General features: G+C 40.4%; 1 protein-coding gene across 12 annotated transcripts in view; it reads left to right on the top strand.

Annotated features, from left to right (window-relative positions):
• Positions 1–1,624: 1,624 nt before the first annotated feature.
• The window catches only part of USP33 (ubiquitin specific peptidase 33), a 68,993-nt gene continuing 48,203 nt past the window's right edge, over positions 1,625–22,414 (top strand). For 4 of the 12 annotated variants that reach the window (XM_063624105.1, XM_063624096.1, XM_063624104.1 and 1 more), the window contains exons 1-4: positions 1,721–1,848; positions 20,495–20,626; positions 20,814–20,867; positions 21,304–21,366. In XM_063624105.1, the coding sequence (XP_063480175.1) occupies positions 20,546–20,626; positions 20,814–20,867; positions 21,304–21,366 (198 nt within the window). In that variant the 5' untranslated portion in view covers positions 1,721–1,848; positions 20,495–20,545. Of the gene's footprint in view, positions 1,849–11,125; positions 11,230–16,710; positions 16,890–20,494; positions 20,627–20,813; positions 20,868–21,303; positions 21,367–22,414 lie in introns of those variants that run through there. The other 8 variants (XM_063624094.1, XM_063624102.1, XM_063624093.1 and 5 more) reach the window with 5 other exon arrangements.

Below are 22,414 nucleotides of genomic sequence, written 5' to 3'. Positions count from 1 at the left end.
TATTTCAAATAAATTCTATTTGCTGGCCTAACTTTTCTTCTCTCTCTGTCTCTCTTCTTTTTTTTTCTTCTGTAGATCTCCTCTGTGGACAGCTTTTTTTTTTTTTTTTTTTTTTTTTTTTGAGACAGACTCCTGCTCTGTTGCCCAGGCTAGAGTTCAGTGGCTCTATCTTGGCTCACTGCAACCTCTGCCTCCTGGGTTCAAGTAAATTCTCCTGCCTCAGCCTCCTGAGTAGCTGGGATTACAGGCATGCACCACCACAGCTGGCTAATTTTTGTATTTTTCGTAGTGATGGGGGTTTCACCATATTGGTCAGGCTGGTCTTGAACTCCTGACCTCAGGTAATCCACCTGCCTCGGCCTCCCAAAGTGCTGGGATTACAGGTGTGAGGCTTTGTGCCTGGCTGTGGACAACTTTTCATCTCTTAACGGTATCTTTTTTTTTTTTTTCCCAGGGAATATCTCACTTTGTCACCCAGGCTGAAGTGCAGTGGCACAATCATGGCTCACTGCAACCTCAAATTCCTGGGCTCAAGTGATCCTCCACCCTTAGCCTCTTGAGTAGCTAGGACTACAGGTGCCCGTCACCATGCCTGGCTAATTTTTGTATTTTTAGTAGAAATGGGGTTTTGCCAGGTTGCCCAGGCTAGTCTTGAACTCAAGTGATTCACCCGCCTCGGCCTCCCAAAGTGCTGGGATTACAGGCATGAACCATGGCGCCTGCCTGTGAAACTTCTATTCTGTGAAATTTCTATTCTCCTCAGTGAACCGAGGATAGGCGATCATTTGTGGTGCAAATTGAGGCCTGAGTGCCAATCCCTGCATAGAATTTTGTATCATGGTTAATTTATTTCATTTTTACCATAAAAATAAGTAGAAGCTTTTATATTTTCTACCTATTCCAATGGAGATTGAGCATCTTGCATGATACTTGGGTACACGCTTCCATTTTGGAGACCAAAAAGTCAGATGTCATGAGACAGACTGTAACTGGCAATTTTAACAATTTTTTATTAATTTAACCTTTTTTATTCATAGATTTGAACCTCAATCGAGTGCATTTTAATGGTTACATAATTAGAAGGCAAGACTCCTTCAATGCTCCAGGCATTAAGCAGATACTAAGGTTTCAATAAATATTTGATTTGATCCCCTTGATTTTAGCCTAAGGAGAAAATGGTGAGATAAATTTCTTCTTTGCATAGGTGGAAAAGGGAAACATAATTGCTTTCAGAGAATCTAGGTCCTAAGAAGTTGGGGGAAGACAGATGAGAGGAGGAAATACAATGTTGAATTGGGATAACTTAAGTCTAATATTTCTTTGCTCAAGTTTGGAAACCTGAGGCCCTTCAGTGGCCAGCCTTAATGCAGTTTTTGTAATGCATCGAAACAAGACCTTATAATAGTCGTAGTGTGTGACTGTGAAAGAGGAGGAGAAAACATGTAAAAAACGAAAAAAGAAAAGCTTACAGCCTCAAACTGCTGCACATACCCTGTACAGTTAGTTTGCAGTCAGATCAGGGAGCCGGCCTGGGTCCCCACACCTGGGCCTGGCTCCTGTGGCCCCGCCCCTGGGGCGGGCTCCCATCGAGGCTCCGCCCCCACCTCCCCTGCCGCCCGAGACGCCTGCGGCGGCCCCGGAGACACCGGAAGGAGCTGCGGCTGCTGCGGGAAGTGGCCGGTTCGGGAGGCTGACACCCCGAGGGCAGCGCTGCGGGGCGGTTTTCCGGCCCTCCTGACGCGACACTGCTCCTCTCCGAGGGCTGAGAAGGAAAAGAGGAGCTTGCGGAGGTGCGGCTGCAGGCCGTTGTTGGTCGCGCTGGCGGGTCCTGCGGGCCAGGCCGTGGAGGTGAGCGCGGCGCTGCTGGGAGGGGCGCGGGGCCGAAGGGCGTTTCGCTCGCGTCCGGGGGCCGGTCTCCGTTCTCGCTTCCGCGCGCTGGGGCTGCGGCCGCTGCAGCAGCCTCTTTTTCTTGGTCCTGCGTGGCGGTGGGTGCGCGGGCGGGAAGAAGGCCTTGGCCCCTCGGTGCTCTGCGTTGCAGAGATAATCTAGTGGTCGCCTTGTCAGCGGTCGGTGGAGGATGGGAACCGGTCGTTGATTTGAGGAAGGGTCCTCAGGGGTTCTTCCCTGGAAGCGGGAGGTGCAGGTGAGCCCGAGAGAAGGGGGCTCTGCTCCCTTCCTTGGTCTCCCCACTCAGGCTTGCCAGTCCCTCTCGATGGGTGACTGAAAGCCCTGCAGCGCGCCGGCTCCTGGGTTCTGGTTTCGCTTTGCGGCGCTGTCGAGGGGGCCGGCCCGGTTATTTGTTGTTGTGAACGGAAAAACCGAGGTGTCATCGTCCCTGGAATTTTTCTTCGACCAATGTTTGATCTTGACTGAGAGGTTACCCCTTACCTTCTGTCCATCTGCAGCCTTTGTTTGGATGAAAGATCCATAGTGTATGGTTTCCCAGACCTTTACTTATATTTCTCGTATACAAAACGCTCTTTATTTGAATATTTACAGGGTTTTACGTTGAGCTGTTGGACGATGAGATTTTCCTGGGTGTTTTGCACTCAAGTACCGTTGGAGTTTACATTCTCATAGAATCGGTATTAGGCCTGGAAAATTGAGCCAGAGGGTGAAATTCTGGCAGGAGCATAGACTTAAATTGAGGGTGAATTTTATTGTAACGATCTCTAGGCCTTTTGCTTAATAAATATGTGGATGTAGAGAATTTTTAAGTTTAATCAGATTATTTTTCCTTTAAGAAAAACGTGTTACAAAAAGTAACGAGGCCGTCCTGGTTCCGTTTCTCGTACTGTCTTATTTGGAAAGGTCTGACCAAGTCACATTATCGTCATAGGCTATTTGATTTGAGCATAATACAAATATTGTTAGTGAATTCATACTATTATAAATAAGGGAGAAAATAGGAATCTTAGTGAAAGACAATGCTAGTTTTAAGAAAAAATAATAGAAATAGTTACACAATGCTAGGAGCTTTGTATTATTTCATTACTTTGGCAGAATTGAAAGAAAGGTCAGAGCTGGGCGCGGTGGCTCACGCCTGTAATCCCAGCACTCTGGGAGGCCGAGGATCACGAGGTCAGGAGATCGAGACCATCCTGGCTAATGTGGAGAAACCCCCTCTGTACTAAAAATTACAAAAAATTAGCCAGGCGTGGTGGCAGGCGCCTGTAGTCCCAGCTATTTGGGAAGCTGAGGCAGGAGAATGGCATGAATCCGGGAGGCAGAGCTTGCAGTGAGCCGAGATCATGCCAGTGCACTCCAGCCTGGGCGACAGAGCGAGACTCTGTCTCAAAAAAAAAAAAAGGACAGTACAAAAAATATTATTGGAATAAAATATTTGACCTGATATGTGCAAGAGGGATAGTCTACTTAAGATTGCTTCCTATTTATGATCTAGTTTATGGCCAGCTTTCACTTTTTTTCTGTCTTTTCTGAACTTTTTATAACTTAACAATAAGCAAATCTTTTTATATAACTGCAGTTTAATGACATTAGATTGTAGTAAATAGGTGATTTTAAATATTTGAAATTCAGAATTGAGATGATAATTCTTACATTTATGTAGTACTATTAGAATTTTCAGTGACCTTTCACTTACACAGTCTTACTTGATCCTCGTGCCAGTCCTCTGAGCTCGCAATGCCAAGAAATAAAGTCTTTCCCCATGACAGAAACATTTCAAGATTTTGTAAGGATCAGAATTTCGTAAAGCCTGAAATAATGTTGCCAAAGCAGCTTTTGATACAGATTGGGAATTCAGATAGATTAAGATTGGAGCACTGTGAACTATAACATATGACAGACTGTGGACTCTTCACAAGAAAATGAAGTACATAAAATGCTGAAAGATTTTTGGTGAGAAATGTGAAATGTAACCATTTCTAAAAAGGAAGGGAATAAGTAACAGCTCTATTTAGTGTAGTTTTTAAACTTTAAAAGTGTACATGTGTCTGCAGGAACATTTTGATAAGTGGGACAACTCCAAAGAGTGTGAGATGAGTACAGTTGCTTTTAACTATCTATAAAATGCACATGAATTATGTGCTATATTGTATACTGAGAACTAGTCTTTAAGAAACAATAGGTATATCAAAATAAGTGGTGCTCTCAAATGTTCAGAAGGTTAAGTTAGGTCAGTATTTTGAGTCTACCAAGACAAGGCTCTTTGGAAAACAAAAAGAATGAACGTGGTTTCTGCCTTCAAAGAACTTGTAGTCAAGTGAGGCAATTTTTTACACAACAGTAAATGCCTTATGAGTTTTTATAAAAGTTCTTTAGGAATTTAGGTGAGGTAGACATTACTTGTGATTGGGGGTTGGTGAAGGTAGTATTTGAGATAAGTGAGCTTTGAAAGGTAAATATTGGAGGATATTTGTAAGGTGGACAGATTAATGAGCTCCTTGAAGGGTACAGCTTACATTTGAATAAACATCGGTAGAACAATTTGGCTGATATAGTTTATGTAAGTTAATAATAAGAGATAAAGAAGACAAATTATGAAAGACTTCACTGAAGATGTTTGATCAGAAGAGGTATGTGATCCACATGAAAGGAGAATGAACTGTAATTGTTAGAAGATTGAGACTGGAAGACTACTGGGGTGGCTTTATGTGAAGCTAGATTGTGACCATTATTTTTGTGGCCCTTATGGTTTCTCTGAAGTGCATCTTGAACTCGGACCTGAGATGACATGGGTGCAGGTGAGATGCTATAAATATAAAGCACAAGTGAGGAAGCAGGTAGAATCAGAGAAGGAGGAAAAAGGGTTAATAGTGGAAGGCCAACTGGAGGCTGCTTAAGCCTTTGGAGATTTTTGTATAACTGCCTCAGAGTTTTGTATAACTGCCCCAAATGAAGGGGAGCTGGGTGGTTTTCCACCTACAGTCAATCCTCACTGATTAAGATTGCCTTTATCTAAAAGGCTCCCAGAACTTCCCAGGTACACTGGTTAGGTGGGGCTTGGCAAGCTCCTGAGGTGCTGGAGAGCTGAGGAGAGTAGTTGAGATGGGAAGTTGTCAGTGTGTTAACTGTCCATACCAGCTACAAGTAAACATTGAAGTGAGCTGAAAGGAGATGGTCCAGGTATCAACTCTGTGTCTTAACAGGCATTCTCATTGAATAATCCAGATGTGAAATAAAAGCCTCAATTTAGATAGAGACCTAGAAGAAATGTGAGTTGCAATGTGGTAAAAAAAAAAAAAAAATGCAGAATTTAGAAACTGATAGAAAGTAAGGAGGGGAGCCAGGTGCTGTGGCTTGAGCCTGTCGTCTCAGTCACTTGGGAGGCTGAAACAGGAGATTTGCTTGAGCCGGGAAGTTCAAGTCCAACCTGGGCAACATAGGGAGCCTCCCATTTCAAAAAAAGTAAATGAAAAAAGTAAGGAGGGATCTAAGATGGTACTGAGGTTTAAAAGTTAGTTAACTTGTGAAAAAGAAGGGTTGACAGAAGGACACTGACTTTCAAATTAGTTTTTTAAGGAAATTAAAAGAATTGCACAGTATTCAGGAGAGTGATGATAAGAGTGTTGATGACCAGTCATTCAAAAGGAAAGCAGGGTGGAAACTTGAACAATGCTGCCATCCCCACAAACTTATAATGTCTGGCCCATGCTTGATTATAAGCATTTGTTAAATTTATTTCTATTCCCCAGGGCTTAGCACAGTCCTGAAATACAGTAATGTGGTGAAACTATTGGGCCGATTGTGACCTAAAATAAGACCATTTCCCACAGGTTTTAACTTTTATAAAATCCTAGAAGAGGAATTTCTTATATATTTTATTTTTTTGAGAAAGGGTCTCACTCTTTTGCCCAGGCTAGCATGCAGTGGTGCGATCTTGGCTCACTGCAGCCTCCACCTCCTGCGTTCAAGCAGTTCTCGCCACTCAGCCTCCGGAGTAGCTGAGATTATAGGCGCACGCCACCATGCCCAGCTAATTTTTGTATTTTTTGGTAGAGATGGGGGTTTCACCATATTGGCCAGGCTGGTCTCAAACTCCTGACCTCAAGTGACCCTCCCACCTTGGATTCCCAAAGTGCTGGGATTACAGGCATGAGCTACCATGTCTGGCCAGAATTTCTTACATTTTTTATGGAAGCATTACTGTGTTTAGATGAATCAGTTTTGATTAGTTTTAAAATCAATATTATAGTCTGGTAAACAATAAAAAAATTGATAACTTTTCTTACGGTGGTTCTCATTTGAATATGGTGATAGCATTTGTTTTCTCATATTCTTTCTTTTTTCTTTTTGCCAACAAGCTGAACTGAAGATTTAGGTTTTTCCATGTTTCTATGTGGTTTACATGAATATTTTTAATGACTGTTCCATAATGCCAGTATATTAACTCTTCATCTTGCTCAAAAGTGAGACTTAGAGTGAAAATTATCATCAGCTTATTTGAGACTGTTAGAACTCTGTCATATTCATTAATTCATTTCTATTTCCTCTCCCAATATTTCTCAAAATTATTTCAACGAGATAAGGCTAGAATTGACCATATTTTGCCATTCATTGTTGGACAGATTTTTAAAAATCTTTACAGGAAATGCTAATTAATATTTACAAATCTCATTTAGAGGATGTTATTTGGAATGAAGATTGCCAGATTGGAGCTATACTTTAGTATCATTAATAGTGGTAATGTTAAGAATAGATTCTAGAACACATAGGTTGTAGCTAGAGAAATCAGTTAGGAGACTGCGTATTTCTTTTAATAGACTTAAGGCTCTCATTAATTAGACTCTTAAGGATCAGTGAGACAGATTTTCTAGTAAAAGAGAAATAAAAAGATTAGCACTTTTTCTGTGTTGTGATTTTGAATGAAAATTAAGAATGATTAGGTAAGTATTATAGGACTTTGTGAGATCTTCAAATCCTCACAGAGGTTTGAATGATTTTGTTCTCAGAATATTTGTTTAAAAGGCAAGAAACAGTTATTTAAAATGCTTGTCAGCTGATTTCTTTCATGAAAAGTCTCCCTCAACACTTACTATGGATTGAGAATAAAATAAACTTTTCTGCTTGTTGTTGCACTCTTCACTGTTAACTTCCTTGCATTCATCAGTTTTTTTGGCTTGCTTTTATTGGGTAGCAATTTTCTTCCATGATAAATATGGAAAGATAAGCCATAAGCTTATTACTTCGTTGTATTTTTGCTAAAGTGAATATTTAATATGGTACTGCTGGACTAGTACTCGTGGAACCATAGTCTAGATTGAAACTGTTGAAAGACAAATCAATTTTTTTATAATCATAGAATCTTAATTCAATTCTGAGTTTTTAGTGCAAAGTGCTTGCTGTCCTTTGAAGCACCTCTGAAAGTTACCCAACCTCTGTGTAACAATTATGGGGAACATGCTCCTTCCATGAAAGTTCATCTGTATTTGAACCGAAGCCTTCACCGTCGATTGGTTATGCTGTTCTGACTTTCTCAAGTTGCATAGGAAAGAAAGGATCCCTTTGGTCATCATGTTCAATTGGAACATGTGTATCAAGTCCTGGCATCTTTTGCCTTCTGCTGTTTGAACATCCATGCTTTCAGTTCGTAATGGTTGACATTTACTGAGTACTTACTATATCACCCTCTTCTAAGTATTTTATGTATACTAATATATAATATGTAATTATATATTAACATATTATGTGTAATTATATAATTAGTTTAAAATGTTATATATTAATCTTCTCCAAAACTCTATGAAGTAGATATTTGTAATTAGATCAGTGTTTTAGATGAGGGAACTAAGGCAAAGAGAAGAAACTTACCACTGTTCCCAAATCTAGGAGATAGTGGAGCCTTGCTCCAGAAACTTTACTCTTAGCACAATGCTATCTTATAAGATAGTTTTCAAATTATTTATTTTAAGGTTTTCTATGAGAGGCACTCTTATTCTGTAGCTTTTAGTATTCTTCTTATTTTTTTTTTTTTTTTTGAGACGGAATCTCGCTCTGTCACCCAGGCCGGAGTGCAGTGGCTCAATCTCGGCTCACTGCAAGCTCCGCCTCCCGGGTTCATGCCATTCTCCTGCCTCAGCCTCTCTGAGTAGCTGGGACTACAGGCGCCCGCCACCACGCCCGGCTAATTTTTTTGTATTTTTAGTAGAGACGGGGTTTCACCGTGGTCTCGATCTCCTGACCTCGTGATCCGCCCGCCTCGGCCTCCCAAAGTGCTGGGATTACAAGCGTGAGCCACCGCGCCCGGCCGTTAGTATTCTTCTTAAATAAAATACTGTATTCCAGATATAATCTACTTAGTTTATGAGTACATTAAGACTGGCTACTCTTCTTTTTTAAAAAATTATTTTTCTTTTCCCCTTTTCACCACTCTATTCAATTTAAAAATTATTATTATTTTTTATAAAGATGGGGGGTGGGTATCACTCTGTTGCCTAGGCTGGTCTTGAACTCTTGGCCTCAAGCGATCCTCATGCCCCTGCCTCCCAAAGTGCTGGGATTACAGGTGTGAGCCACCGTACCCAGCAAGACTGGTTACTCTTTTTATTCTGAAACCTTGAAACCTAGTGTTCTGTGGATTAATTGAGTAGGAATTGCTACTTCTTCAAGGGTCTGGAATCCAAATACCTGACCCCCTTTTTTGGTCTCAGTTTATATGGTTGATTCTTTGAACCCCAATGTCGAATATCACATCCATCATTATTAAATTTCGTCCTGTTAATTTTAGCTAATTTTTTTATTTTTTATTTTTTGAGATGGAGTTTTGCTCTTGTCACCCAGACTGGAGTGCAGTGGCATGATCTTGGCTCACTGCGACCTCCTCCTCACGAGTTCAAGCAATTCCCGTGCCTCAGCCTCCCAGCTAGCTAGGACTACAGACGCACACCACCACGCCCTGCTAATTTTTTGTGTTTTTAGTAGAGACGGGGTTTCACTATGTTGGCTAGGCTGGTCTTGATCTCCTAACCTCAGGTGATCCACTGGCCTCGGCCTGGCAAAGTGCTGGGATTACAGGTGTGAGCCACCATGCCCAGCCAATTTTAGCTTATTTTTAAAAATAGTTTAATTTTTCTTAAAAACTTATTTTTATAATTTTAAGTTTATATTTTACTAGCCTGTCTTCTGTAGCTTTATCCAGGTTATTGTTTAAATATTGAGCAGTTCTGACATCTGCTAGTGAAGACCTCCTGCATTCATATTAATCTTATATGTAACTATTAAATATCTACCAATCCTTCTCACATAATTTTTTTTCTGTGTAATGTGAATCTGATTTTTTATGAAGAGCTTTACTTTTTGGAATAGACTAGGCAATGGAATTCTGGCAGTTTCTCAATATTAAAACCTCCTTAGGTTACCAACTATGTCCTGATGTGTAATTATTATATTAAGGCCAGGCGCAGTGGCTCACTCCTGTAATCCCAGCACTTTGGGAGGCCGAGGTGGGTGGATCACTTGAGGCCAGAAGTTTGAGACCAGTCTGGGTAACATGGTGAAACTCCGTATCTACTAAAAATACAAAAATTCAGCTGGATGTGGTGACACATGCTTGTAATCCCAGCTACTCAGGTGGCTGAGGCATAAGAATTGCTTGAACCTGGGAGGGAGAAGTTGCAAGGGAGCCGAGATTGTGCCACTGCACTCTAGCCTGGGCGACAGAGTGAAATTATGTCTCAAAAAAAAATTGTATTAATAACATGGTTCGTTCCCTATGCTTTTCCTAATATTAAAATTTGAATAGCTAATTATCTTCTATTAGGATAAGGGGTCAGAATTTCAACCTGAAATTTGGAGATTGTACTACTAAAATATTCTCCCCTTAAAAGTAATATCTTCGGGTCGGGCACGGTGGCTCAAGCCTGTAATCCCAGCACTTTGGGAGGCCAAGGCGGGCGGATCACAAAGTCAGGAGATCGAGACCATCCTGGCTGATACGGTGAAACCCCGTCTCTACCAAAAATACAAAAAATTAGCTGGGTGTGATGGCGGGCACTTGTAGTCCCAGCTACTCAGGAGGCTGAGGCAGGAGAATGGCGTGAACCCGGGAGGCAGAGCTTGCAGTGAGCTGAGATCACGCCACTGCACTCCAGCCTGGGCGACAGAGCAAGACTCCGTCTCAAAAAAAAAAAAAGGTAATATCTTCAGAAGCAGTTTTGTTTTGTTTTTGAGACAAGGCCTAGCTCTTTCACTCAGGCGGGAGTGCAGTGGTGCAATCACAGCTCACTGCATGCAACTTCTGCCTCCTGGGCTCAGGTGATCCTCCCACCTTAGCCTCCTGAATAGCTGGGACTACAGGTGCATGCCACCAGGCCTGGCTAATTTTTGTATTTTTTTGGGGTAGAGACAGGGTATTGCCATGTTGCCCAGGCTGGTCTTGAACTCCTGGGCTCAAGCAGTCCTCCCGCCTCAGTCTCCTAAAGTGCTGGGATTACAGGTGAGAGCCACCATGCCCAGCCCAGAAGCAGTTTTGCATTTAGTTTAATGCAGATGAGCAGTTTAGCCACCGGAGCTATATATACATCATAGAGCATGAGTGCAGTCGTTTTCATCTGGAAAAATTTTCAGTTGGTGTTACTGCCATCATTAATTGGTGAGAAAACTTCCAGTAGTCCAGTTAGTGTGGCAGATAGAGGAAAAAGCTGCCAGATACAAGATTACAAAGATAAGGACAAACTGAGATAAAATCTTGTGCACTCTTCGTGATTTCCAACTTGTAAGTCACAAGCTTCTACAGGAGTCTTAGTTTTGCAAAATCTACTTCTGTGGATTGGACAATAGCATTTCCATATACAACCATTTTCTGTTTTTTTCTAATGTCTAATACTCATCTGTGATTAAATTATCAGACAAAAATGGAAGCATACATGCCTTCTTTCTTTTGGTGTACAATTTGAGAAGAAATTGAAGTAGCTAAGAACTCCCATTGTCTTACCCTACTGTATCTGAATACCCTACCCTCAATAAATCTTTGTCAAATAAAGGAATAAAAGAATGATTTTGTTACCTTAGTAAATAAACTGAGTAAAACTAGGCAACGAGAATACTAAGGGTTTTCTATTTTGATAACATTGTACTATACGGCATACTAAATATCCTTGGGACAAATTGTTACCCTTTGTTTACATGCACTAATTCTTTTCCTTTTTCTTTCTTTTAAGTCAGTGTCTTGCTGTCTTGCACAGGCTGGAGTGCAGTGGCGCAATCTTGGCTCACTGCAGCCTTTGCCTCCTGGGCTCAAGGGATTCTCCTGCCTCAGCGGAGCTACAGGTGTGCACCACCATGCTGGGCTAATTTTTCTATTTTCTGTAGAGTTGGGGTTTCACCATGCTGCCCAGGCTGGTCTTGAACTCGTCAGCTCAAATGATCTTCCCGCCTTGGCCTCCCAAAGTGCTGGGATTACAGACCTCAGCCATCATGCCTGGCTGCCCAGCCAATTCTTTCTTTCTTTGTTTTTTTTTTGGAGATGGAGCCTTGCTCCGTTGCCCAGGCTGGTGTGCAGTGGCGTGATCACGGCTCACTGCAACCTCTGCCTCCTGGGTTCAAGTGATTCTCCTGCTTCAGCCTCCCGAGTAGCTGGGATTACAGGCGCCCACCACTATGCATAGCTGATTTTTGTATTTTTAGTAAAGAAGGGGTTTCGCCATGTTGGCCAGGCTGGTCTCAGACTCCTGAACTCAGATGATCCACCTACTTCGGCCTCCCAAAATTCTGGAATTACAGCCATCGCATCCGGCCCTGCCCAGCCAATTCTTATTAAATTGTTTAGATACTGCAAAATTAATAGCAGAACAGAGAGAATGTATTTATGTTTTATTCTTTTTTCATCTCAGCTATCAGCAGAGATAATTTATTTTAATCTTATTTTTTGCTTGAGATTTTAGAAAAAATATTTATCTTGGAAGTTTCTTTTTCAATCCTCCGATCCCATTTCTTTCCTCTGAGGCAACATAGTATTGCCTAAAAAGCAGTGAGAAGAACATCTACATTTCATTGGCAAATGCAGAATTTTTACTTTAGAGGAAAATACATAGCTTAAATACTTTCAGTAAACAAAGCGCTCAGTACTCATCTTTAGGGATTGAGAAAATAAAACCAGGCCGGGTGCAGTGGTTCATGCCTGTAATTCCAGCACTTTGGGAGGCTGAGGAGAGTGGATCACCTGAGGTCAGGAGTTTGAGACCAGCCTGGCCAACATGGTGAAATCCTGTCTCTACTAATAATACAAAAATTAGCCAGTCGTGGTGGCACACGCCTGTAGTCCCAGCTATTTGGGAGGCTGAGACAAGAGAATCGTATGAACCTGGGAGGTGGAGGTTGCAGTGAGCCAAGATTGCACCACTGCACTCCAGCCTGGGCAGCAGAGCGAGACTCCGTCTCCAAAAAAATAAATAAATAAAAAAATACAACCAAAGGCAAGTAGGATATGGATATTAATGGAATTGAAAACAGATCAGAACAAAAATAGTGGAGAAGATAAATAAATCTCAAATCTGGTGCTTTGCAAATACAAATGATCTAGATAAACATCTTGTAGAAGAAAAAAATATGGAATAAAAATGTACAAGATTAGAAATGAGTAAACACCATAGACCCCAAGTACAGGAGACATTAATGGAATCTTCTGCAAATTTTCTTGAGAATATACATGTAATGCTATAATGTCAAAGTTATTTCAAGAGAAAATGGATGTTGTTACAGCAAAATGTCAATGAGTAAAATTGACCCAAGAAGTAAAGATGTTAATTGCCTAATCCCCATGAAAGGTTTGGAAAAATGATAGGCAGCATAGCATATGATTTCACAGCTGAGTTTCATTATGAAGAACAACACATCATAATAAAAGGAACTCTCTTTTCCACGAGAAGAATGCAAAGCTAGTCAATGCATTCTGTGAAGCACACATATTTTATCTCTGATAAAAATGCTGCCAATCCTGATTCAAGCACCAGAGAGAAAAAAAAAGGAATGCTGCCAAAAAAGAACAGTCTCACTTATGTCTAGAAATGCAAAATTTCTAAATACAGTATTAGCCAGAGTTCATCAAGACCATTTCTTTTTTTTTTTTTTTGAGATGGCATCTCCCTCTGTAGCCCAGGCTGGAGTGCAGTGACACAATCTTGGCTCACTGCAGCCTCTGCCTCCCATGTTCAAGTGATTCTCCTGCCTCAGCCTCCTTAGTAGCTGGGACTACAGGCACCTGCCACAATGCCTGGCTAATTTTTGTATTTTTAGCGGAGATGAAGTTTCACCATATTGGCCAGGCTAGTCTCGAACTCCTGATTTTGTGATCCACCTGCCTCAGCCTCCCAAATTGCTGGGATTACAGATGTGAGCTACCAGGCCCAGCCCATCAAGACCGTTTCTAATAAGTAAGAATAGAGGGAAGTTACAGCAAATATTCTAAATGTCAAGAGCATTAAAATTAGAAATTTGATGGGGACATGGGGATGCCCATGATCACATTTGTATTCAGTATCGTCTTAAGAGACGATACTGGTAAATGCATTAAAACAGTAAAAGTGAATAATGGTGTTAATATCAGAAAATAAGAACTAAAACTCCTCCTCCTAAAAAGAAGTAAAACTTTTTCAAAAATTGAAACAAAATAAAAAAGTTCTTTTAAAAGACCAAAAAAAAAAGAGTAAAACTTATATTTTCCACTACAGCCACAGTGTAGCCAAGGAAACTGTGAAAAGGATTAGTGAGGAGGTGTGTCTTTTTTTTTTTTTTTTTGAGACGGAGTCTCGCTGTCGCCCAGGCTGGAGTGCAGTGGCGCAATCTCGGCTCACTGCAAGCTCCACCTCCTGGGTTCACGCCATTCTCTTGCCTCAGCCTCTCCCAGTAGCTGGGACTACAGGCGCCCACCACCGCGCCCAGCTAATTTTTTGTATTTTTAGTAGAGACGGGGTTTCACCGTGGTCTCAATCTCCTGACCTCGTGATCCACCCGCCTCGGCCTCCCAAAGTGCTGGGATTACAGGCGTGAGACACCGCGCCCGGCCGGAGGTATGTCTTTTAATTATCAAAATATTGTATCTAGCCTCTGTAATCAGATTAATATGATATTGTCATAGATTAGTGGAATAAAATAGAGAATCCAGAAACCCAGTATATGTGCAGATTTAATAAAAGATAAAGGTAGTATTACAGTTCAATGGGAAATGGGGAGATTATTTAATAAGTGGTGCTGGTACAACTGTCTGCCCATCTGGAAGAAAATAAAATTGGGTTCCTGTCTTAAGATAAATTCCAGATGGATCAAAGCCTTATAGAAATACTTAAGGATATTCTCCAGGTTTAGTTATACAAGCTAGGGTAAAGGAAATGTGAAGATAAAAAACTCAGAAGCTATTACAAGAGGCATATTTAATTTTATAAAAATTAAAACCTTTTAATGGTAAAGGATACCATAAGAAAGTTAATAACAGTATTGGCATTAAGACAGACATATTGACCAATGGAATAGATTAGAAATAGGCTTGGTGCAGTGGCTCATGCTTGTAATCCCAGCGCTTTAGGAGTCCAAGGTTAGGAGGATTGCTTGAGGCTAGGAGTTTGAGACCAGCCTGGTCAACATAGCAAGACTTTGTCTCCACAAAAAAAGTAAAAAATTAGCCAGGTGGGGTGGCTCACACCTGTAGTCCTAGCTGCTTGGAAGGCTGCGGCAGTGGAATTGTTTGGGTCTGGGAGTTGGAGGTTGCAGTGAGCTATGATCATGCCACTGCACTCCAGCCTGAGTAACAGAACAAGACACCATCTCTTAAAAAAAAAAAAAAAAAAAAAAGCCCAGAAACCCAGAAATAAATCCTTATGTACTGTATATGATCAAATGATTTTCGACAGTGATGCCAAGACCATTCAGTGGGGAGAGGGCAATCTTTTCAGCATGGTGTTTACCACAATTAAAAAGGTAGGTAGGTAAGTTTGAAAAAATATTTTGCAATATAGAGGATAGAGGATTAATTTTAAAAGAAGAGGTTATGGACCCAATAGTAAAAAGGGCAAAAGATTTAAAGACGCAGTTAATAAAAGAACAAATCCAGAAGGCTGTAACATTTATGAAAAGACGTTCAAACTTACTGGTTGTCAGGATAACGTAAATTAAAGTACTAGTGAAATATTATAACATAGCTCTTATTATTTTGAGATACATCCCATCAATACCTAGTTTATTGAGAGTTTTTAGCATGAAGGGCTGTTGAATTTTGTTGAAGGCCTTTTCTGCATCTATTGAGATAATCATGTGGTTTTTGTCTTTGGTTCTGTTTATATGATAGATTATGTTTATTGATTTGCGTATGTTGAACCAGCCTTGCATCCCAGGGATGAAGCCAACTTGATTGTGGTGGATAAGCTTTTTGATGTGCGCTGGATTCGGTTTGCCAGTATTTTATTTATTTATTTATTTATTTATTTATTTATTTTTATTTTTTTTTTTGAGACGGAGTCTCGCTCTGTCACCCAGGCTGGAGTGCAGTGGCGCGATCTCAGCTCACTGCAAGCTCCGCCTCCCGGGTTCATGCCATTCTCCTGCCTCAGCCTCTCCGAGTAGCTGGGACTACAGGCGCCCGCCACCACGCCCGGCTAATTTTTTGTATTTTTTTAGTAGAGACGGGGTTTCACCGTGGTCTCGATCTCCTGACCTCGTGATCCGCCCGCCTCGGCCTCCCAAAGTGCTGGGATTACAAGCGTGAGCCACCGCGCCCAGCCGCCAGTATTTTATTGAGGATTTTTGCATCGATGTTCATCAGGGATATTGGTCTAAAATTCTCTTTTTTTGTTGTGTCTCTACCAGCCTTTGGTATCAGGATGATGCTGGCTTCATAAAATGAGTTAGGGAGGATTCCCTCTTTTTCTATTGATTGGAATAGTTTCAGAAGGAATGGTACCAGCTCCTCTTTTTACCTCTGGTAGAATTCGGCTGTGAATCCGTCTGGTCCTGGACTTTTTTTGGTTGGTAGGCTATTATTGCTTCAATTTCAGAGCCTGTTATTGGTCTATTCAGGGATTCAGCTTCTTCCTGGTTTAGTCTTGGGAGGGTGTATGTGTCCAGGAATTTATCCATTTCTTCTAGATTTTCTAGTTTATTTGCATAGAGGTGTTTATAGTATTCTCTGATGGTAGTTTGTATTTCTGTGGGATCGGTGGTGATATCCCCTTTATCATTTTTTATTGCGTATGTTTGATTCTTCTCTCTTTTCTTCTTTATTAGTCTTGCTAGCAGTCTATCAATTTTGTTGATCTTTTCAAAAAACCAGCTCCTGGATTCATTGATTTTTTGAAGGGTTTTTTGTGTCTCTATCTCCTTCAGTTCTGCTCTGATCTTAGTTATTTCTTGCCTTCTGCTAGCTTTTGAATGTGTTTGCTCTTTCTTCTCTAGTTCTTTTAATTGTGATGTTAGGGTGTCGATTTTAGATCTTTCCTGCTTTCTCCTGTGGGCATTTAGTGCTATAAATTTCCCTCTACACACTGCTTTAAATGTGTCCCAGAGATTCTGGTATGTTGTGTCTTTGTTCTCATTGGTTTCAAAGAACATCTTTATTTGTACCTTCATTTCATTATTTAGCCAGTAGTCATTCAGGAGCAAGTTGTTCAGTTTCCATGTAGTTGTGTGGTTTTGAGTGAGTTTCTTAATCCTGAGATCTAATTTGATTGCACTGTGGTCTGAGAGACAGTTTGTTATAATTTGTTCTTTTACATTTGCTGAGGAGAGCTTTACTTCCAACTATGTGGTCAATTTTGCTTACAAGAGCTCCTGAAGGAAGCATTAAACATGGAAAGGAACAACCGGTAGCAGCCACTGCAAAAACATGCCAAATTGTAAAACCATTGATGTTAGGAAGAAACTGCCTCAACTAATGAGCATAATAACCAGCTAACATCGTAATGACAGGATCAAATTCACACATAACAATATTAACCTTAAAGGTAAGTGGGCTAAATGCCCCAATTAAAAGACCCAGACTGGCAAATTGGATAAAAAGTCAAGACCCATCAGTGTGCTGTATTCAGGAGTCCCATCTCATGTGCAGACACACACATAGGCTCAAAATAAAGGGATGGAGGAAGATCTACCAAGCAAATGGAAAACAAAAAAGGCAGGGGTTGCAATCCTAGTCTCTGATAAAACAGGCTTTAAACCATCAAAGATCAAAAGAGACGAAGAAGGCCATTACATAATGGTAAAGGGATCAATTCAACAAGAAGCGCTAACTATCCTAAATATATATGCAGCCAATACAGGAGCACCCACATTCATAAAGCAAGTCCTTAGAGACCTACAAAGAGACTTAGACTCCCACACAATAATAATGGGAGACTTTAACACCCACTGTCAACATTAGACAGATCAACGAGACAGAAAGTTAACAAGGATATCCAGGAATTGAACTCAGCTCTGCACCAAGTGGACCTAATAGACATCTACAGAACTTTCCACACCGTATCAACAAGAATATACATTCTTAGCACCATGTCGCACTTACTCCAAATTTGTTTTTGTTTTTGACACAGGGTCTTGCTGTGCCATTCAGACTGGAATGCAGTGGTGTGATCACAGCTCACTGTAGCCACCATCTCCTGGGCTCAGGTGATCCTCTCACCTCAGCCTCGTGAGCAGGTGGGACTATAGGCACGTGCCACCATGCCTGGATGATTTTTTAAATTTTTAGTAGAGACGAGGTCTCGCTATGTTGCTCAGGCTGGTCTCTAACTCCTGAGCTCGAGGAATCCTCCTGCCTTGGCCTCCTGAAGTGCAGGGATTATAGGCATTAGCTGCTATACCCAGCCTGTTGGCTATTTTTTAAGATTTTCTTTTTATTACTAGTTTTAAGCAATGTGTTTTTGATGTACATGGCATAGTTTTGTGTGTTTTGTGCTGAGTTTAAATTGCTTGTGGATCTATAGGGCTCTAGTTTTCATCAAATTTGAACATTTTCCCCTGTATTGCTGATGTTCTGATTTAATTTTTAATATTAAGGTTTAGTCTATCTTTGTTCTGTCATCTGTGTTATTTCTTGGTTTCTTCTTTTTCTCTTCACCGTGGGTCAGATTTTCCTTCTTAGAATGCCTGTCATTTTTTATTGGATGCCAGTTATTGTGCTTTTTACCTTGATGGGTACTGAATTTTTTCATTCCTTTAAATGTCCTTAAGCTTTGTTCTGAACACAATTCCTTTGGAACAGTTTGATCCTTCTAAGACTTCTTTTTGAACTTTTTTTTTTTTTTTTTTTGAGACAGAGTCTTGCTCTGTCCTCAGGTTGGATTGTTGCAGAGGCGCGATCTCAGCTCACTGCAACCTCTGCGTCCTGGGTTCAGGCAATCCTGTCTCAGCCTCCTGAGTAGCTGGGACTACAGGCGCACACCACCACGCCCAGCTAATGTTTGTATTCTTAGTAGAGATGGGGTTTCCTTGGCCAGGATGTTCTCGATCTCCTGACCTCGTGATCCACCCACCTTGGCCTCCCAAAGTGTTGGGATTACAGGGGTGAGCCACTGCACCTGGCCCTTTTTGAACTTTTTAAAGACAGAACCAAAGTAGCCTTTAGATTAAGGATAATTTCATCCGATTATTGAGGCAATGCCATTCTGAGTACCCTTAAAGTCTTTGAGAATTGTTTTACCTAATCTTTTCCCGTGGTTTTCTTCTCTGGCTTGGGGTAGTGTAATCACATGGCATGCACCTGTAGTTGTAGCTACACGGAGGCTGAGACAGGAGGATGGTTTGAGACCAGGAGGTTGAGGCTGCAGTGAGTTGTGTTCGCCCTGTTGTACTCCAGTGTGAGTGACAGAATGAGGCTCTGCTCAAAAGAAAAAAGAAATGTTTGCACTATTAACCCTAGAGTGGTTCCTGGGGAATTTTGTGTGTTGCAGTGTAATAGTGAATTATTTGATTTGATTTTGTTCAACTTTTTTTAACTTAAAAAAATGTATTTACACAAACCTGCACGTTGTGCACATGTACCCTAGAACTTAAAGTATAATAAAAAATGTATTTACTAATGTGTTAATATTTCAGCAAATTTATTGCAATGGGTTTAAAAGGCAGACAGAGGCCAGGTGCAGTGGCTCACACCTGTAATCCCAGGACTTTGGGAGGCTGAGGCAGGTGGATCACCTGAGGTCGGGAGTTCCAGATCAGCCTGACCAACATGGAGAAACCCCATCTCTACTAAAAATACAAAAAAAGTGGTCGGGTATGGTGGCACATGCCTGTAATCCCAGCTACTTGGGAGGCTGAGGCAGGAGAATCACTTGAACCTGGGAGGTGAAGTTTGCGGTGAGCTGAGATCACGCCATTGCACTCCAGCCTGGGCAACAAGAGTGAAACTCTGTCTCAAAAATAAATAAATAAATAAATAATAAAAGGCAGACAGACACTCTTATATAAGCTATAGGGTAACAAAGGGGTTGTATATCGTTATAAACTATTACATAGACCTGCATGGTTTATTGAATAACTTATAAACCACAAAAGAAATTAAATTTACAGTGTTTCTGAAGTTCAAACTTTTAAACTGTTTCATTCTGTCCTAGCAAGTTTTTAACTTTTTTTGGGAAAGTGTTCTCAAACTCCGAAGTTGAATTAAGAGCATGAAAAGCCCTGTTATTAAAAAGCTACAACCAAAAGATCTAGAAATACCAAATTAGACTTGAGACCTTTGGAAATCACTCGCTTTACTTGAACCAAACACTGTGGATTCAGTAAAGTTTGCATCTCTTAGCCTTATATGCAAATGAAGCTAATAATGGTACCTACTTCAGGGATTGTAAAGATCATGAAAATGGGGTTCTCAAACCTGGAGAGATTTTGTCCCCCGGAGGATATAATTTAAAACGGTCTGGAGACACTGGTCATCAGAGTTCAGAGTGGTGGCAGGGATGGTCTGTCTCTTGTGGATAGAAGCGGGAATGTTGCTAAATAACCTGCAATGCACAGGACAATCCCTCACAGCGAAGAATTATCTGGCCCTAAGTGTCAATAGTGCCGGGATCAAGAAACCCTGATATAAAGTGCCCATCCTGGTATAAGTCCAGGATACCAGATGATTTAATTTACGCCATCAGTAGGGGGTCCTATTAGTAGAAAAATGAAGCTTTCTACTTGAAGTTTTTTTTTTTTTTCAACTTCTATTCCAGCCTAAGGATTAATTTTGTTTTTCTAAAAAAGGATAAAAATGCTTCACAATTGAATAACTTGAATATTCCCCCCTTTTATTTATCTATGAAAAGTGAAATGAGAGAGAGGGGAAAAGCAGCAAAAGTCATGGAGAAACTTACATTTGTTTATAGATGTCAATTTTAATAAAATGTTTATGTAGTAGAGAAATTTCCGGTGTTCAAATTAACTTCAGTTCTGAAAACTCATCTATGTTTGAGAATACACTCTTTACAGGGCAAACTTATAAACATATCATTCTTAATGTTATCTTTTAATCATTTTTAATATGTTAGCATTTTAATTTTTTTATTTTTTGGAATCTTTGCAGGCATTGTAAGCATTTATTATTTTTTTTGTGTTACTTTTCTTATAGGTGTTACCTCATTTTGAAAGTCTTGGGAAACAGGAAAAAATTCCTAACAAAATGTCAGCTTTTCGAAATTATTGTCCACATTTGGATTCAGTTGGTGAAATAACAAAAGAAGATTTGATGCAGAAATCTCATGTAAGAAACAGGTTTTTTCGTCCTTGAAAAACTATTCACTTTTCTCTTGAATATGTAATTTTCATAAATTACTGTAATACTCTATGAGCAGTATTTTAAAAATATGTATGCTGTCATTAGTGCATTAGTGAATTGTATGTGTTTGTGTCAATATAACCAATGTTGTCTTTTTAATTTCTTTTTATAGGGTACTTGTCAGGATTGTAAAGTCCGAGGACCAAATCTTTGGGCATGCCTGGAGGTGTGTGTATGTTTTTTCCTGAAAAGATTGCTATAATAATAATAAATTTAGATCTGAATAATCATAACCAGAAAATTTTTGATACTTAAAGTGATTTTTGTAAATTAAACTTGCTTTTAAAAGGTCATTATTGATAACAAAAATTAAACTTTGGAAAGATATTGATCTGTAGTGCTTTTGCAGTTTTTAGTAAATCACTCAGATATTTTATGCTTGCCTTTTATTAGAAATGACATAGCTTTTAGCTTAGAAGTATATCCTGGTTTTATTTTGTACCTGGAAACATTTAGTTAAATTTAATGACTGGAAAGTCATTTACTCATTGAGTTTAAAACAGGTAATCCAAACTTAATTGTAAATGTAATTGTAATGCTGTTATAAATTTACATGTGTGTTATAAAGTACCTTATTTTTCTTCCTATATAATTATTTATAGAATAGATGTTCATATGTTGGCTGTGGTGAATCACAAGTAGATCACAGCACCATACATTCTCAGGTATGTATATAAAAAATTTAATGGAAGACTTGTTAAAAAAGTGCCTGAAGGAAAGGGAAAGCCAGTATAACATTATTAATTCAAGTTGTAATTCAAATTTGCACTCTAAGTTAAAACTTCACTTACATTCTCTGTGAAGAGTGGGGAAGGGAATTGCTAGGAGGATGAACATTAGAATGAGGTTGTGATTAAGAAAGCACTGATTTCAAAAGTATACATCCGACCGGGCACAGTGGCTCACGCCTGAATCCCAGCACTTTGGAAGGCCGAGGCAGGCGGATCACCTGAGGTCAGGAGTTCGAGACCAGCCTGGCCAACATGGTAAAACCCTGTCTCTATTAATAAAGTACACAAAAATTAGCTGGGTGTGGTGGTGGGCACCTGTAATCCCAGCTACTCGGGAGGCTGAGGCAGGAGAATTATTTGAACCTGGGAGGCGGAGGTTGCAGTGAGCCGAGATCGTGCCATTGCACTCCAGCCTGGGCAACAAGAGCGAAACTCCATCTCAAAAAAAAAAAAAAAAAAGTGTATATATCCAGATATTTGGAGGTGATAGCTGGCATATTAGGAGGTTGAAGCCCAAGAGAGAGTGGGTGCTTAGGTTTATGACATGGCCTGGCTAACTTCTTTAAGTCTCAGCTCACGTCATATTGCCTTTTCCTGCACATAGTCCTAACTGGACTCACCTTTCTACTTTGCTCCGGTTGTTTGGTACTTCCCATGTAACTCTGGCATGCCTCTTCTATAGTGTTACGTAGAGCTCCCATTCTAAATGGTAAGTTTCTCGAATGACTTTTTTTAAGATGCACATTGATACCTCTACAGCATCAACTGTTCTCAACCAGGATTCCTCTAGAGAATTAATTAAGCCTGAATACCCAAGCTCTAAGTCATCATTGTATATCATTTGCTTCTTCCTGTGCATCTAAGATGGTACTTGCTGTGTACCACCCTTGGGAGAATTCATAAATTAGTCACTCAGATCATTTTTTGTAGGGCTTAATTCTGTAGCAGAACTCTGGTTGAGAAAGGCTAGACTTTTATCTTC

This window comes from Symphalangus syndactylus, chromosome 12 (assembly GCF_028878055.3).
Source record: "Symphalangus syndactylus isolate Jambi chromosome 12, NHGRI_mSymSyn1-v2.1_pri, whole genome shotgun sequence".
Taxonomy (NCBI): Eukaryota; Metazoa; Chordata; class Mammalia; order Primates; family Hylobatidae; genus Symphalangus; species Symphalangus syndactylus.
Note: the sequence above shows the minus strand (reverse complement) of the source record. Positions and strands in the feature narration are given on the sequence as shown.